This window comes from Protobothrops mucrosquamatus, unplaced genomic scaffold (assembly GCF_001527695.2).
Source record: "Protobothrops mucrosquamatus isolate PMUCROS unplaced genomic scaffold, P.Mucros_1.0 scaffold4792, whole genome shotgun sequence".
In the NCBI taxonomy this organism is placed as follows: domain Eukaryota; kingdom Metazoa; phylum Chordata; class Lepidosauria; order Squamata; family Viperidae; genus Protobothrops; species Protobothrops mucrosquamatus.
In genome coordinates, this window is record NW_015390682.1 from 24,158 (window position 1) to 41,211 (window position 17,054).

General features: G+C 44.2%; 1 protein-coding gene across 1 annotated transcript; it reads right to left on the reverse strand.

Annotated features, from left to right (window-relative positions):
* Window positions 1-255: 255 nt before the first annotated feature.
* On the reverse strand, window positions 256-15,317 carry LOC107299313 (glyoxalase domain-containing protein 4-like). Its single transcript, XM_015828675.1, has 9 exons — window positions 15,174-15,317; window positions 14,314-14,363; window positions 13,233-13,353; window positions 12,106-12,250; window positions 10,276-10,412; window positions 9,408-9,494; window positions 7,520-7,633; window positions 3,497-3,583; window positions 256-664 (listed from the first exon to the last, which is right to left on the reverse strand). Exons 1-9 carry the CDS (start codon window positions 15,261-15,263, stop codon window positions 599-601), a joined length of 897 nt encoding a protein of 298 aa, XP_015684161.1. The 5' UTR covers window positions 15,264-15,317; the 3' UTR covers window positions 256-598.
* Between the last annotated feature and the right edge of the window lie 1,737 nt (window positions 15,318-17,054).

A 17,054-nucleotide genomic window follows, 5' to 3' on the forward strand; every position in this document is an offset into this window, starting at 1 on the left:
AGTGGAAAAAAAGCCCAAAGGGGGGGCAAGGTTGGCCCCAAAAAAGTCACAATGGCAAGTTATAAATATGCCATCCACGTTTTGCGCGGCTGAAAGTACAGCACGCTGAATCTCTGTGCCTGCCACCAAAACGTGGCACTGTCTGCGCCCTCAAAATTCGAGCCACGTTAAGCCGGGCGGAATACAAACTTGTTAGAATTAAATCAAAGGTTTGGGGGAAAAAAACAACACCAAAATAACAACAACAAGAAAAAAAAATATCTCCATTTTAACACACAGGCTAAAGATCTTCCTGCAATCAGTTCCGAGTAATTTCCCAGCCCAAAGTTCGACGGGTGCTTTTTCAGCGGAATGAGAAAAGAAAAGTGTGCAGAAAAAAAACACAAGACAGGTCGTCACCACAATTGGTGCGAGGTTCGGGTTCCGCTAGCTGGAACACACAATCGCCTCCTCACTCACTGCAAAACACTACAGGACCCAGAAGAGGCAGAGAAAAGAAAATAAAAAAAATAATAATCTGGCAGTACCGCAGAGATGGGATCTAAGATTCCTGTTTTCCAGGCTCAGAGGGAGACGTGGGTTAGCAAACCCCGGTGGGTTATGCCGAAGGCTTGGAGCGGTTATGTTTGGCAAACCACTCGTGGCTTTTATCGGCCGCCATTGCCTGCAAGGAAGTAAAACAAAATGCAGATAGTCCTCGGCTTGCAATAATTCATTTAGTGATTGTTGGAAGTTAAAAGGGGTCCTTGGTGCTCTTTGAGCTTGCGGTTTTCTCGCAGACGTTTCATGACCCAACTAGGTAACATCATCAGTGTTAGAAGGAGTAGGGTTTGCAGGGAGGAGGAGGAGGGGGGGGAGACTGTGGGACCCTTGGTGCTCTCTGAGCCTGGTTGTTTTCTTGCAGACGTTTCATGACCAACTAAGTAACATCATCAGTGTTAGAAGGAGTGGGGTGTGCAGGGAGGAGGAGGAGGAGGAGGAGGAGGAGGAGGAGGAGGAAGGGGGAGAGACTGGGATCCTTGGTGCTCTCTGAGCTTGCTAATTTTCTTGCAGACGTTTTATGACCCAACTAGGGAACATCATCAGTGTTACAAGGGAGTGGGATTTGCAGGGGGGAGGAGGAGGTGGAGGAAGAGGAGGTGGAGGAAGAGGAGGAAGAGGAAGAGGAGGAAGAAGTGGGAGAGACTGGGATCCTTGTGCTCTCTGAGCTTGCTAGTTTTCTCGCAGACGTTTCATGACCCAACTAGGGAACATCATCAGTGCTAGAAGGGAGTGGGGTGTGCAGGGAGGAGGAGGAGGAAGAGGAGGAGGAAGAGAAAGAAGAGGAAGAGGAAGATATTTATAGCTCAGGCTTGGAATGAGTAATCCTTGGTGCTCTCTGAGCTTGCTGGTTTTCTTGCAGACGTTTCATGACCCAACTAGGTAACATCATCAGTGCTAGAACGGAGGGGGTTGGCAGGGAGGAGGAGGAGGAGGAGGAGGAGGAGGAGGAGGATATTTGTAACTCAGGCTTGGAATGAGGGATTCTTGGTGCTCTCTGAGCTTGCTGGTTTTCTTGCAGACGTCTCAGGACCCAACTAGGGAACATCATCAGTGCTAGTAAGGAATGCTGTTTGCTGTCCGTTTTTCATTCTAGTGTCTTGCCTGTCTAAGTGTGTGTGTGTGTGTGTGTGTGTGTGGTCTTGGTGATTCTTTGGTTGGGCTGTTTATTAATAACTCTGGGGCAGTTTCTTGACTGGGGTGTTGCTTACTTGATTGTGGGTCTGAAGTTGACCTTGGAGCTAATCTACGCTGATCTGAGTGCTGACTACTGGTGGAGAAGTACACTGCCATAGATCAAGAACAGGGGTCTTCCAACTGGGCCCTTTTATGACTGGTGGACTTCAACTCCCAGAATTCCTCAGCGGTACAAATGGGGGTGGAGCCTTCTTGGAACGGCTGAAACAGTTTCAAGAAGGCTCCAAGAAGCTTCAACAGCTTCACCGCCACACAGACAGGTAAGACACCAGAATATAAAGCGACTGCAAACAGCATCCCTTACTAGCACTGATGATGTTACCTAGTTGGGTGATGAAACGTCTGCAAGAAAACAATCAAGGTCAGAGAGCACCAAGGACCCCACGGTCCTCCTCCTCCTCCCTTCTAGCACTGATGATGTTCCCTAGTTGCGTCATGAAATGTCTGCAGGAAAACCACCCAGCTCAGAGAGCACCAAGGACCTCTACAGTCCTTCTCCTCCGTCCTTCTAGCACTGATGATGTTCCCTAGTTGGGTCATGAGATGTCTGCAAGAAAACCACCAAGCTCAGAGAGCAGCAAGGCCCCTCATTTCAGCCCTGAGCTACGAATATTCTCCTTCATTGGAAGTTTACAAGGGCACTCAAAAAAGTGACTTAGGACCATTTCTCCTACTTAAGACCCTGTTGCACAGCATCCCCATGGTCACGTGAAGAAGGAACGTCCCGACAGTGAGGACAATCAATCAGTGGAACAACTTGCCCCCAGAAATCGTGGGCGTTCCATCACTGGAGATTTTTAAGAAGAGGCTAGACAGTCACTTGTCTGAGACGGTATAGGTTCTCCTGCATGAGCGGGGGGCTGGACTAGAAGACCTCCAGAGTCTCTCCCAATTTCTATTCTATTCCATTCCATTCCATTTTCTTCCTGATTCTATTCTATTCTATTCTATTCTATTCTATTCTATTCTATTCTATTCTATTCTATTCCATTCCATTCCATTCTCCAAAGCACCAGAGGGCAGGACAAGAAACAATGGTTGGAAACTCATCAGAGAGAAGCATCCTGGAATGAAGGAGAAAGTTCCTAACAGTGAGGACAATTAACTAGTGGAATAGCTTGCCCCCAGAAATCGTGGGTGCTCCATCACTGGAGGTTTTTTAGGAAGAAACTGGACAATCACTTGTCTGAGATGGTATACGTTCTCCTGCTTGAGCGGGAGGCTGGACTAGAAGACCTCCAGGGTCCCTTCCAACTTCTATTCTATTCTATTCTATTCTATTCTATTCTATTCTATTCTATTCTATTCTATTCTTCTAATCTATTCTATTCTATTATTCTATTCTATTCTATTCTATTCTTCTAATCTATTCTAATCTATTCTATTATTCTATTCTATTCTATTCTCCAAAGCACCAGAGGGCAGGACAAGAAACAATGGTTGGAAACTCATCAAACAGAGAAGCATCCTGGAATGAAGGAGAAAGTTCCTAACAGTGAGGACAATTAACCAGTGGAACAGCTTGCCTCCAGAAACTGTGGGCGCTCCATCCCTGGAGGTTTTTTAGGAAGAGACTGGACAATCACTTGTCTGAGATGGTGTAGGTTCTCCTGCTTGAGCGGGGGGCTGGACTAGAAGACCTCCGGGGTCCCTTCCAGCTCTATTCTATCCTAAAGTTTTGACGATAATCCCCGGCCTCTTCTGGGGATCCATGTTTATTAGAAACCTCGAAGGGAAGACACACACCCCCCAAACTCACCTCATCCAGGAGCTTCTCACCATTTGGGTCCACCCTGGAGAGCTGCCTAAAGGCTTCATCGCCCACGAAGCAGATTTCGTGGCCGTCCTACGAGAAATCGGAGAGAGAGACAACATCATTGGGTTGTTACCCAGCAAGAGGTGGAGAGGATAATAATAATAATAATAATAATAATAATAATAATAATAATAATAATAATAATAATAATAATAATAATAATAATAATAATAATAATATAAAGTTGGAAGGGACCTTGGAGGTCATCTAGTCCAACCCCTTGCTTAGGCAGGAAATTCTACACCATTTGAGACAAATGGCTGTCCAGTCTCTTCTTGAAAACTTCCAGTGTTGGAGCATTCACCACTTCTGGAGGCAGGTTGTTCCACTGGTTAATTGTTCTAACTGTCAGGAAGTTTCTCCTTAGTTCTACAGTAGGTTGCTTCTCTCCTTGATTAGTTTCCATCTGTTGCTTCTTGTCCTGCCTTCAGGTGCTTTGGACAATAGCTTGACTCCCTCTTCTTTGGGGCAGCCCCTGAGAGACTGGAAGACTGCTATCCTGTCCCCCCTCGTCCTTCTCTTCATTAAACTAGACATACCCAATTCCAGCAGCCGTTCCTTATATGCTTTAGCCTCCAGTCCCCTGATCATCTTGAGCAGTAAAAATTTATTTTGTGTCTTTGAGACGTCAGGCAGTGACTTGGCTCATAAGCCGGTTCCGATGGACCTACCTGCACCCCTAAAATTACATATGGGTAATTCTCCACTTACGACCGCAATGGAGCCCCACGTTTCTGTGGCTAAGTGAGACATTTAAGTAAGTTTTGCCCCCATCTTACGACCTTCCTTGCCCCGGTTGTTAAGTGAATCTGGCTTCCCCCGTTGACTTTGTCAGGAGGTCCCAAAAGAGGGTCACGTGACCCCCGGACACTGCGACCGTCATAAATAGGAGTCAGTTTGCCAAGCGTCCAAATTTTGACCACGTGGGATTGATGCCACGGTCGTCGGCGTGAAAGACGGTCCTAAGTGACCTTTTTCTTTCAGCGCCTTTGTAACTCTGAACGGTCGCTAAACGAATGGTTGCAAATGGAGGGCTACTTGTATTTATTCAATCTGTTTGTTGATCCAACTGACCGTCTCACAAAAAGCGACCAATCCAATATAAAGGCACAGGTTTTGAAGGTCGTAAAATGGGGCAAAATTTGCTTAACACCTACCTCGCTTAGCAACAAAGGTTTGGGGTGAAGTTGTGGTGGTTAAGCTGAGGACTTCCTGTACCGAGCAAGGGGGCTGGACTAGATGGTCTCCCGGAACCCCAACCAATGCATGATTCTAGCTAGCTTTAAGACTTGAAGCATCTTTGTGGGAAAGAAACTATAAATTGACAATGTCAGCTTCATACAAATATTTTATAGATGGCATTTGCCACCAACAAGATTAGCAAAAATGTTTAAAAATCTGGCAAAGAAATGTTGGAAATGTAAACACAAACCAGGGACTTATTATCATATGTGGTGGACATGTGTTAAAGCAAGGAGACATTGGACAATAATACACACTTGGTTAGAAAAAATGTTAGAGAAACACATAGACTATAAACCTGGTTTTTTTTAACTAGGTATAATGCCAGAAAAACTTGATAAGCAAAGTACAGATTTGATTCTACATGCGATAAACGTGGCAAGAATTATATTTGCACAATATTGGAAAAACGAAGAAATACCACCAGAAGAAGAAATAATCAAAAAAATATTAGACTGTGCGGAAATGGACAGACTTACTTTAAGGTTGAAAGAAAAAGAAGAAACAGAATATTTTCAAACTTGGGACCTATTTTACAATTGGTTAGAGAAAAGATTTAGGGATTAGGAATTTGTATTAGTGAATAAAATACTCAGACAACACATTTTCGTTGAATAATTATTACTGAACTCTGTTAAAAATAATAATAAAACTTTAAAAAAAAAAAGACTTGAAGCATCTTTAAATTCCATTTTTAAAATTTCGAATCTGGAGAAAGAGACATTTCTGATTTTGCACTAGACTCCTGAGTGTGCCAGCAAAACGGACACACAATCAGCACATATGCATGAAACCTCTCCTTGGTGGAATTCATAGCCACAAACTCTGTCACAGACCTTTAAATGTTTCTTTAAGAAGGAAGCAAATCAGTGGAGAATACAGGTGGTCCTCATTTTACAACAGTTCATTGAGCGACCGCTGGAAAAAAAGTCACTTATGACCGTTTTTTCGGACTTACGACTGTTATAGCATCCCCAGGGTCACGTGATCAAAATTCGGATGCTTGGCAACTGACTCCTATTTATGACGGTCGCAGCATCCCGGGGTCACGTGACCCGCTTTTGCGACCTTTTGACAAGCAAAGTCAATGGATTCACTTAACAACCGGGTTGCTAATCGTTCACTTAACAAAGGTGAATGGGGCAAAACTCAATGAACAAATGTTTCAGTTAGCAACGTACATTTTGGGCTCAACTGTGGTAATAACTCAAGGACTAGGGCACCTGTATCACCAGCCATTGTGGGTTTTAGCCATCATTTGTTCGTAAAGCCTTCACGTTCAGGAGCAGTCTACCTCCGAAAGGCACAGACGAAATAAACAAAAGCCCTGTTCACCATCCAGATACATATTTATTTTAACTAGCTGTACCTGGCCACGCGCTGCTGTGGCTCAGTCTGGCGTGTGTTGCTTTTACGTCCAACAGATGGCGCTGTTTTTCAAAAAAAGCATGTTTTTACCTGTCACAGGTGTGACATCTATATAATAGTAGGTATATAAAAACATTTGCAGAAATGGCCAAGATTTCCGCATATTTGAAAGATCAATCTCAAGAAAAATTTATTTTGGTATGGAGAAGATGGATAGATTACGGTATATTCAGAGAAAGTATGAAATGAATAATTATCATATTGCTTTTGATTAAATTTTTTATTATTTCCATTTATTTAGTATAATTTATATATTACTATGTTTTATATTCATGTTTATTATTGTATATTAGAGTTAAAGTATGTTAATATTTGATTGTATTGTGTTTGGGTAGTTTTATTTAGATTTGGGATGTTATGTGCTTATCCCTGTATTCAGTTCTGGGAAGTCCGGGGGGGGGAGGGGGGGAGGGGATGAAGGGGGTAGAGTTATATAAAATTTGGTGTATTAATATGTTATAGAGAAATAATGTAATTGTCAACGCTGCAAATACTGTAAATTCTTGCTTTGTAAATTCTTTTTTTGTGTGTGAAGAGAAGATGGTTGGCTGGTACCCCCAAACTGCATCCGAAGGTTGAGGAAAAGAAGGAGGTGGGATGTGTAGGGTAGTTGGAAGAGAAAGAGGAGAGAGCTGTGGGTAGGAGGGGAGGAAAGGAAGAGGGAAGTAGGTAGGAAGGGTGAAAGAGAGGGTGGATGCGGGGGGGGGGACACTGCCGACCACCTCCGAAAATATGATGTTTAATAGGGTTTTTTTATGTGCACCATATTTATATTAAGAACTTGTTTATTTGAAAATTAATAAAATTTGTAAAACCAAAACCAAAACACGCGCGTATTCGAATGCAACGTTGTGTCAAAATTTAATAATAATAATAATAATAATAATAATAATAATAATAATAATAATAATAATAATAATAATAATAGTAGTAGTAAAGTTGGAAGGGACCTTGGAGGTCATCTAGTCCAACCCCCTGCTCAAGCAGGAAACCCTATACCATTTCGGACAAATGGCTGTCCAGTCTCTTCTTAAAAACTTCCAGTGTTGGAGCATTCACCGCTTCTGGAGGCAAGGAGTTCCACTGGTTAATTGTTCTCACTGTCAGGAAGTTTCTCCTTAGTTCTAGGTTGCTTCTCTCCTTGATTAGTTTCCACCCGTTGCTTCTTGTCCTGCCTCCAGGTGCTTTGGAAAATTTCAAAGCAATCGGTGAAGAACTTTCGGAGATTTAAGATTTTGAACAAAGGAACATTTACATTTTTATTTTATATATAGAAAGAAGATTAAGGGCACTTACAGGATCAGCCAAAATCACAACTTGCACAGTTGCTTTCCCGGGGGTGTCCAGGCTCAACAAAGGAGTCAAAATCTTCTGGTTCTCCTTTTTCATTAAGGCTTCAATAACAGGCAACTTGCCCAACGGCGAGAAACAGGATCCAAGCAAGGAGACATTGGGGAGGGGGGGGAGAGAGGAGGCCAAATAAAAGATAGGCACAGTCAATTTTCTGCAAACAACAGCCCTCCTGAGAAAGTATTTTCAAAAGATAAAAAAAAAAGTGTATTTTCAAAACAGGCAAGAAAGTGTTTTCACAAACGTAAACGAAGTATTTTCCAAACGCAAAAAGAGAGAGCTTTTTTAAAATGTAAATATTTTCAAAATGTGAGAGTATTTTCCAAAACGCAAAGTATTTTCAAAATGTAAAAAGGAAGTGTTTTGAACATGTAAAAAGATTTTTCAAAACATAAAGAGGGTTTTTAAAACGTAAAAAGGTTTTCAAAATGTAGAAAGAATGTTCAGAACAGGAAAACCTTTTCAAAATGGAAAAAGAAAGTATTTTCAAAACAGAAAAAGAAGGTATATTTTCAAAAGGTGAAAAAAAGCACTTTCAAAATGTAAACAAAGTTCTTTTCAAAACGTAAAAAATATTCTGAACATGTAAAAAGGTTTTTCAAAACGTAAAGAGGGTTTTTAAAACGTAAAAAAGGTTTCAAAATGTAGAAAGAATGTTCAGAACAGAAAAACCTTTTCAAAATGTAAAAAGGAAGCATTTTCAAAACATAAAAAGAAAGTATATTTTCAAAACATGAAAATAAAGCACTTTCAAAATGTAAAGTTCTTTTCAAAATAAAAACAAAGTATTTTCAAAAGGTAAAAAGGAAGTATTTTGAACACGTAAAAAGATTTTTCAAAACGTAAAGAGGGTTTTTAAAACGTAAAGTTTTTCAAAACGTAGAATGTTCGAAACAGAAAAACCTTTTCAAAACTTAAAAAGAAAGTATTTTCAAAACGTAAAAAGAGCTTTTCGAATGTAATTTTTTTTCTCCAAAACATAAAATCATTTTTGAAACATTACTCAAAATCCTCAATCCCTTTCTTATTCCTTACAGTTTTGTACTATAAACATACGGATAAGTTCTTGACTTACAGCCATTGGTTTAGTGATTGTCTGGTGTTCAACAGCACCCAAAAAATAAGACTTATGACCGTTTTTCACACTTACGACTGTTGTGGCATCCCCGTGGTCATGTGATCAAAACTGGGGCGATTGGCAACTGGCATGTACTTACGACAGTTGCAGCATCCCGGGTTAGGTGACCACCTAGCTCATTTCCAACAATCCAAGTCAGGGGTAGGCAACCTTGGCTCTTTTATGACTCGTGGACTTCAACTCCCAGAATTCCTGAGCTGGCATGGCTCAGCATGGAAACCTCTCCCTTTCTCCTCAGCATGGCTGGCTCAGGAATTCTGGAAGTTGAAGTCCACCAGTCATAAAAGAGCCAAGGTTGCCTACCCCTGATTTAGGCTATTCGAATCTATCCTGTAAAGCAGGGGTCTTCCAACTTGGCCCTTTTATGACTTGTGGACTTCAACTCCCAGAATTCCTGAGCCACCATGACTCAGCATGGAAACCTCTCCATTTCTCCTCAGCATGGCTGGCTCAGGAATTCTGGGAGTTGAAGTCCACGAGTTATAAAAGAGCCAAGGTTGCCTACCCCTGATCCAAATCAATGGGGGAAGATGGATTCATTTAACGACTGCATGATTCGTTGAACAAATGTGGCGAAAAAGGACACAAAGTGGGGCAAAACTGATTTAATCACTGACTTGCTTAGCAATGGAAATATTTTGGGGTCAACTGCGGCCGTAAAATGGGACCTCCGTGTCTCTCGCACCCGGATCTCACCTCTTCCTTGGGGCAAGAGAAGGCGATTCGCCCGAAGGCCGTGCCGTGGTCCACGGCCTGGCCGATGCTTTGCAGCTCGAGTTTACACTAGAAGAAAGAAAGAAAGAAAGAAAAACATTTGGACTTGCAAAAAAGGCCACACAAAAAAGACACCAGTCAGTTTTCGCGCAGCTGTCAATCTGGTTCAGGATGCCACAAACTTCTGGATTGTAAATTTTTGTGGACTTTGACAGTCTTGTTCTAGTTTTTCTGTCTTGGGAGAGAGTGCCCCAAAGGTGTTTTTTTCAGGAGGCAACTGGACTTTCCTTGTTTTTTTCTTTGGACGTTTCGCTTCTCATCCAAGAAGCTTCCTCGGCTCTGACTGGATAGTGGGGAATGGAAGGATTTATATTCTTTAAGACTTCCACTCCCAGAATTCCCCAGACAGCATGCTTTAGGAATTGCTTTAGGCAGCTGGCTAGGGTATTCTGGGAGTTGAAGTCCACCCATCTTAAAGCAGGCTGGCTTGGGAATTCTGGGAGTGGAAATCCACCCCCTTTAAAGCTTATTGGCTGGGGAATTCTGAGAGTGGAACTACACCTGTCTTAAAGCATGCAGGCTGAGGAATTCTGGGAGTTGAAGTCCACCCATCTTAAAGCAGGCTGGCTAGGGTATTCTGGGAGTTGAAGACCACCCCCTTTAAAGCTTATTGGCTGGGGAATTCTGGGAGTGGAAGTCCACCCATCTTAAAGCAGGCTGGCTGGGGAATTCTGGGAGTGGAAGTCCACCCATTTTAAAAGCATGCAGACTGAGGAATCCTGGGAGTTGAAGTCCACCATCTTACAGTGTCCAAGGTTGGGAAACACTGCCCTAAGAACGTCAATCTCACCTGGTTATCGGCATAACCGAGCAAAACATTCTTCTTCCCTTCGTCCTTCTCGTATACTTTCATGCCCAGCAACCTGGACCAGTATTCTACCGATTTCGGCAGGTTGGATACAGCCAGAGTCACCTTCAGCACCGGATCTGGAGGGTAACACCAACACAGATGGCCTTGAGTCCAGACTTTGTGGCAGGAGAAGGTGAGCTGGTGGGCCACTCGGCCATTCAAAAGAGCTTGGCCTGGACCAGACTCACCCTGTGACATTCGGATTCTAGCATGGATCAATTGGAAGCCTTCACCAGCACATCCCAATTAGCAGTCAGTCCCGCTGTTTCCCATCCCCTTTTGAAGGATATATGAGTGCTTAGAATAAAATAAAGCTGGAAGGGACCTTGGAGGTCATCTAGTCCAACCCCCTGCTCAAGCAGAAAACCCTACACCATTTCAGACAAATGGCTGTCGAGTCTCTTCTTAAAAACTTCCAGTGTTGGAGCATTCACAGCTTCTAGAAGCAGGTTGTTCCACTGGTTAATTGTTAACTGTCAGTAAGTTTCTCCTTAGTTCTAGGTTGCTTCTCTCCTTGATTAGTTTCCATCCGTTGCTTTTTGTTCGGCCTTCTGGCGCTTTGGAGAATAGCTTGACTCTCTCTTCTTTGGGGCAGCCCCTGAGATATTGGAACACTGCTATCATATCTCCCCTATTTCTTTTCTTTAGACCAGCCCAGGGGTTAGCCCAGAATTCCTGAGCCAGCATGGCTCAGCTTGGAAACCTCTCCCTTTCCCCTCAGCATGGCTGGCTCAGGAATTCTGGGAGTTGAAGTCCACGAGTCATAAAAGAGCCAAGGTTGCCTACCCCTGGACTAGCCAAACCAAAGTCCTGCAGCCGTTCTTCATATGTTTTGGTCTCCAGGCCTTGGATCATCCTAGTTGCTCTTCTCTGCATTATTTCCAAACTCTCAACATCTTTTTCGTAACGTGGGGACCAAAACTGGATGCAGTACAGGTAGTCCTCAGCTTATGACGACAACTCAGCCCAAAATTTCCATTTCTAAGTGAGACATTTGTGAAGTGATTTTTTGCTCCATTTTATGACGTGTCTTGCCACAAGTTGTTAAGTGAACCACTGCAGTTAAGTCACAGGGTTCTTAAGTGAATCCGGCTTCCCCATTGACTTTGCTTGTCAGAAGGTCGCAAAAGGGGATCACGTGAACCCCCTGGGACACTGCGGCCGTCATAAATATGAATCCGTTGCCAAGGGCCCGAATTTTGATCACCTGACTCTGAGGATGCTGCAACGTTCGTAAGTGTGAAAAACGCTCGTCAGTCATTTTCTCCAGTGACGTAACTCTGAACGGTCACTAAGTGAACTGTTGTAAGTTGAGGACTACCTGTATTCCCGGTGTGGTCCTACTAAAGATTTATAAAGCGGTACACTTTATTCAAAGCTCTTGAGGACAAGCTCTTGAAGGCAGGACAAGCGACGGATGGAAACTAATCAAGGAGAGAAGCAATCTAGAACTGAGAAGAAACTTCCTGACAGTTGGAACAATTAACCAGTGGAACAACCTGCCTCCAGAAGCGGTGAATGCTCCAACACTGGAAGTTTTTAAGAAGAGACTGGACAGCCATTTGTCCGAAATGGTATAGGGTTTCCTCCCTGAGCAGGGGGTTGGACTAGATGACCTCCAAGGTCCCTTCCAACTTTACTACTACTACTACTACTACTAATACTACTACTATTATTATTATTATTATCTTCCCTGAGTTTAGGCTTCAGAACATCATTAGATGGGCAAATGGGGTGGCTGCAGCCTCATTGTTCTGTTCTGCTCGTTACCTTCTTGAGGTCGTTCTTTGTCTTCCAGAAAGAACTTATATCCTCCTGGGGCTTCCGATTCGTAAAGGCCTGCTGAGATCTCCTTCAGTGGCCACCGCAATTTTCTGGCGTTTTTCACAGCTTGGCTCGATGCAACAGTCACCCCCTGTATAACCACCGGAAAAATAATAAACAAATAAATAAACGAACAAACAAATAAAGATATTAGGGTGCAGAGAAGAGCAATAGAGATGATCAGGGGGCTGGAGGCTAAAACATATAAGGAACCGTTGCTGGAATTGGGGATGTCTAGTCCAGGGTTAGGCAACCTTGGCTCTTATGACTGATGGACTTCAACTCCCAGAATTCCTGAGCCAGCCATGCTGAGGGGAAAGGGAGAGGTTTCCAAGCTGAGCCATGCTGGCTCAGGAATTCTGGGAGTTGAAGTCCACAAGTCATAAAAGAGCCAAGGTTGCCTAACCCTGGTCTAGTCTAATGAAGAGAAGGACTCGGGGTGACATGATAGCAGCCTTCCAGTATCTCAGGGGCTGCCCCAAAGAAGAGGGAATCAAGCTATTCTCCAAAGCCCCTGAAGGCAGGACAAGAAACAACCCTCCCACCTTATTTTAGTGGCAAGCCTTCCTTTCCACGATCCATATTACAGGGTTATTAGCATTGCTGTAATTAAGAATAATATAATGAGCGTTCGGATGATGGGAACGGTGTTATAAGGGCCCTCTGGCCCCTTCAAGATCACGTGAAGTGTTGATACCACTTTACAAGGCCTTGTTAAGGCCACACTTGAAATACGGCATCCAATTTTGGTCACCACGATGTAAAAAAGATGTTGAGACTCTAGAAAGAGTGCAGAGAAGAGCAACAAAGATGATCAGGGGACTGGAGGCTAAAACATACAAGGAATGGTGGTAGCCAACCAGACATTGGATCACGTGACCATGGAGGGGGGGGGAAGGATGCTGCAACAGTCGTAAGTGTGAAAATCGGTCATAAGTCGCTTTTTTCAGTGCCGTTGTAACTTTGAACGCTCACTAAATGAACTGTTGTAAGCCAAGGACGACCCTTTCTCCTTTTTATGCAAATTCCAGATTGTATGCCTATCACAAAGCATTACCGGGAATGTGGCTTACCTGGAAATCACTGCCAAGGTGGTAATTCCCAACACCGTAGTTGTAAGTTAGCTCTGCGACGAAGTGGTCATCCTCCGGTCCATAGCCCACCATAGTTTTGCTCCATTTGCCATCGTAGGGACTAGAAACATATCCACCTTAGTTTGTTTACAGGAACAGCATCACCGCAAAACATCTTTACGGTTTCCCCTTCCCTTGGAACAAGCCTAGAGTCTACAGGTAGGCCTCAACTTATGACCGTGGTTGGGGACCAGAATTTCCACCGCCAAACAAGGCAGTTGAGTGAGTTGTGCCCCATTTTATGACCGTTTTTTTGCCATGGTTGTTAAGCGAATCGCTGGAGTTGATTCGTGAATCCTGCGGTCATTAAGCAGCAAGGATCCTACGTGTGGAAAAACAGTCATAAGGGACTTTTTTCGGTGCCGTTGTAATTTTCAATGGTCACTAAACCAGCTGTTGTAAGTCGAGGACTCCCCGAAGAAGCAAGCTAAGGCAGGAGGTAAAATTACCGTACCTGCCGGAGGGCTGCAAATACAGGTTTTCCTCGACTCACAACCACATTCTAACCCAATCTTTCTGTTGCTAAGTGAGACATTTGTTAAGCAAATTTTGCCCCATTTCACGACCAATTTTTTGCCACTGTTGTTAAAGAGAATCCCCGCAGCTGTTAAGTGAGTCACACGGTTGTTAAGTGAATCCGGCTTCCCCCCATTGACCCTGCTTGTCAGAAGGTCACAAAAGGGGAATCACGTGACCCCGGGATACTGCGACTGTCATAAATAGGAGTCAGTTGGCGAGCGTCTGAATTTTGATTACATGATGCTGCAATGGCCATTAAGTGTGAAAAACGGTCGTTGGATGTGAAAAACGGTTCATAAATCATTTTTTTTCAGCGCTGTTGTAACTGTGGCCACTGAATGAACTAATGTTAAGTCGAGGATGGCCTGTAGAAGGCGTCAAAAACTTTGCAGGAGACAGAACAGATAAATTCTCTGCACGTCCCTTGTTCTGAGACAGCACAGCCTGTCAACCCTCCAATCCAGTTTCTCTGATAAGAGTAGCCATGATTAAACCTACATACCCATTGCACGCGGCCTTGCAACCTTCTTCAAATTCTTCATGTCTCAGGACCTGTGGGTTCAAACCCACGTCAAACTGGTCAGTATTCAACTCACTTGCGCAGAGAGAGAGAGACAGCCACAGGCAATGTCCCTTAAAACTGATTTATTTGCAAAATATATTTCTATACTTTTGAGGGCGAGTGCAGACAGTCCTTGAGTTATGACTGTAATGGACACTATGTTTTTTTTGCAGCAGTTATTAAGTAAGCCTGGTGGTTGTAAACCCCCACATTTGTTAAGTGAATATTACCATCATTAAGGGGTTTGCCATGGGCATGGTTTTGTCAAAAACTGGAAGTAACTGCTAATTTATTGGCAAAACCATCATAAAAACACAGTCACGTAATTCAAGGACTATCAGCCCTCACAAAGGTCTTTATTTAAAAATTGCAACCAAGTGGGCAGAACTCAGGATTATGAAAAAAAATAAAATGTATACTCCAATCCCCAAAGGATGATGTAGTAGAATAGAATAGAGCTGGAAGGGACCTTGGAGGTCTTCTAGTCCAGCCCCCTACTCAAGCAGGAGATGTCCTATACCATTTCAGTATAGATAAGCCCAAATGGCTACGGTCTTAACTGCATAGAAAATAATTTAAACGTAAACCTTTAAAATTAAAATATTATAATTGGCAAAGCAAAAGACGCTCCCCAAGGAAACTTGGGTGCGAGAGGTAGCCGTAGCACACTGGCCACTCTAGGAAACGATATCTCGATGGTCTTCCGCCTCAGGGGGCTCACATCGATGACGTCTTCTCTTAGCCTCAAAGCCCTCCGTGTTTTCTCGGGTCTCTGGTCGCCTCCCCTATAGCTTACTTACGCGCATGCCCAGTAGCTCTCGGTAAAAACGGATGGTCTGAGCTCGGTCGCCGACTTTGAAGACAAAGTGTAACGCGCGTCTCGCCTTCATTTTCTTCTCTCGAAAGATCGGAAGCTAACACGGGTTCTGGGATTCTCGGCTATTTTATTTTGTCGCGGCGTGTCGCCGTGTGATGACGTCACAAGCACATGGTCGCAGCAGGCGGACTGGGTCTTTCGCAGCGGAAAATCCTTCCCACAGCCAATAGGAGCTGCTATTTCTAACCGGAAGTTCCTGTAGCCGCTCTATATCATTTCCTCTATGGCTGAAATGAACCATTTGTTTTACTGGACACGGCTATCAGCCGCCTTGACATCGAAATCTCGCGAGATTACCGCTAAGTCTCACATCTGTGACCATTTCCGCCCGTGAGCAAGATGGCAACCTTGTTCAAGCATGCATGGGCTACTCTGCTCTTGACGCCGTGTCGGATTAGCGTTGGGAGCCGCCGCGGCATTCGCGGCCTAAGAAGGAAACCCCTTCGCGTGCTGCCCTCGGTCGCGCAGGCGCAGGAGCAGCAACGGATCGTTCCCAGCAAAGTTAAGACCCCTTACATCCCAAAAGCGCCCAGAAAGGAACGCCAGCCGGAACCGGAACGTGAAGAGGCGGAGCTTCGTTACGAGCGGGCCGGACCCAATGAGAAGAGACTTAGGTAATGTCATTCGCGCAAAGCATCCTGGGTGCTGTAGTGCGAGCTTCTTGGGAAAGTAAGCAAAAAAGGGAAGGCCCGAACCACAATTCCCAGCGTCCTTCGGGAGAAAGACAGGAATCGCGGATTGTGACCTGGCGCAAAGCTTTCTGGGAATTGTAGTTTTGAGGAGAATCGAGGCGAAAAAAGCTATATTTTTCTTTCTTTGCTGAAAAATCCGCTGGGGACATTCGTTTCCCCCGTTCCTTTCCTTCTTCCCCCACACCCGCTATCGTAGCTGATGTGTTGGATTCCCAATTCCTGATTTCCATCAATGCCCATCGCTCCCCAGCCAGCAGCACCAGTGATGTTGGACTACAATGTTGGAGTTGTAGTCCATTTGATCTAAAGGAAACCGTCAGACAAAAGCCCTTGTTTCTCGTTACTCGGTTACATATTACCCTGTGAAATATTTTAGCTGTGATGTGCAGTTGGTGCACCATGATTTAAGCATGTGACTACCCTACTCCACCCCTAAACAAATCAGGCCTAAATCAGAAAAGGAGCTTAACAACTGTGTTGCTCTGCAATGATAATTTTGGAATCAACTGGGATAGTAAATCGAGAGAGGGAGAGAGAGAGAGAGAGAGAGAGAGAGAGAGAGAGAGAGAGATGGATGGATAAATATGATAGATGAGATAAATAATGAAATAGGTAGGTAGAAAGATGGATAGAGCAGTGGTTCTCAACCTTTTTAATGCCGCGACCCCAACCGGTCGTAAGTCGAAGACTAAACCGGTCGTAAGTCAAGGACTAAACCGGTCGTAAGTCGAGGACTACCCAACCGGTCATAAGTTGAGGACTTTCCCGGCCCGGGAGCGCCGCGCATGCGTGGTTCCGCCCCCTGCGCTGGCCGAGGCGTAGCTGGCAAGTGGCAGAGACGGAGCAGGCTGACCACCAGCTGGCCCAGCCCAAGGGAGGTAAGGCACCCGCCGGAAAAGGGGGAAAAAATGGCGGACAAAAAAAATGGCGGACAGCCTTGCTTGGCGACCCCCATGAAATGGTCGATCGACCCCAAATGGGGTCCCGACCCACAGGTTGAGAACCACTGGGATAGAGAGATAGACAGAATAGACAGATAGATAGAGATTGATGGATGAATGATAGAAATGACTAAAGAGAGAGAGAGAGATAATGAGATCGGTAGATAGACG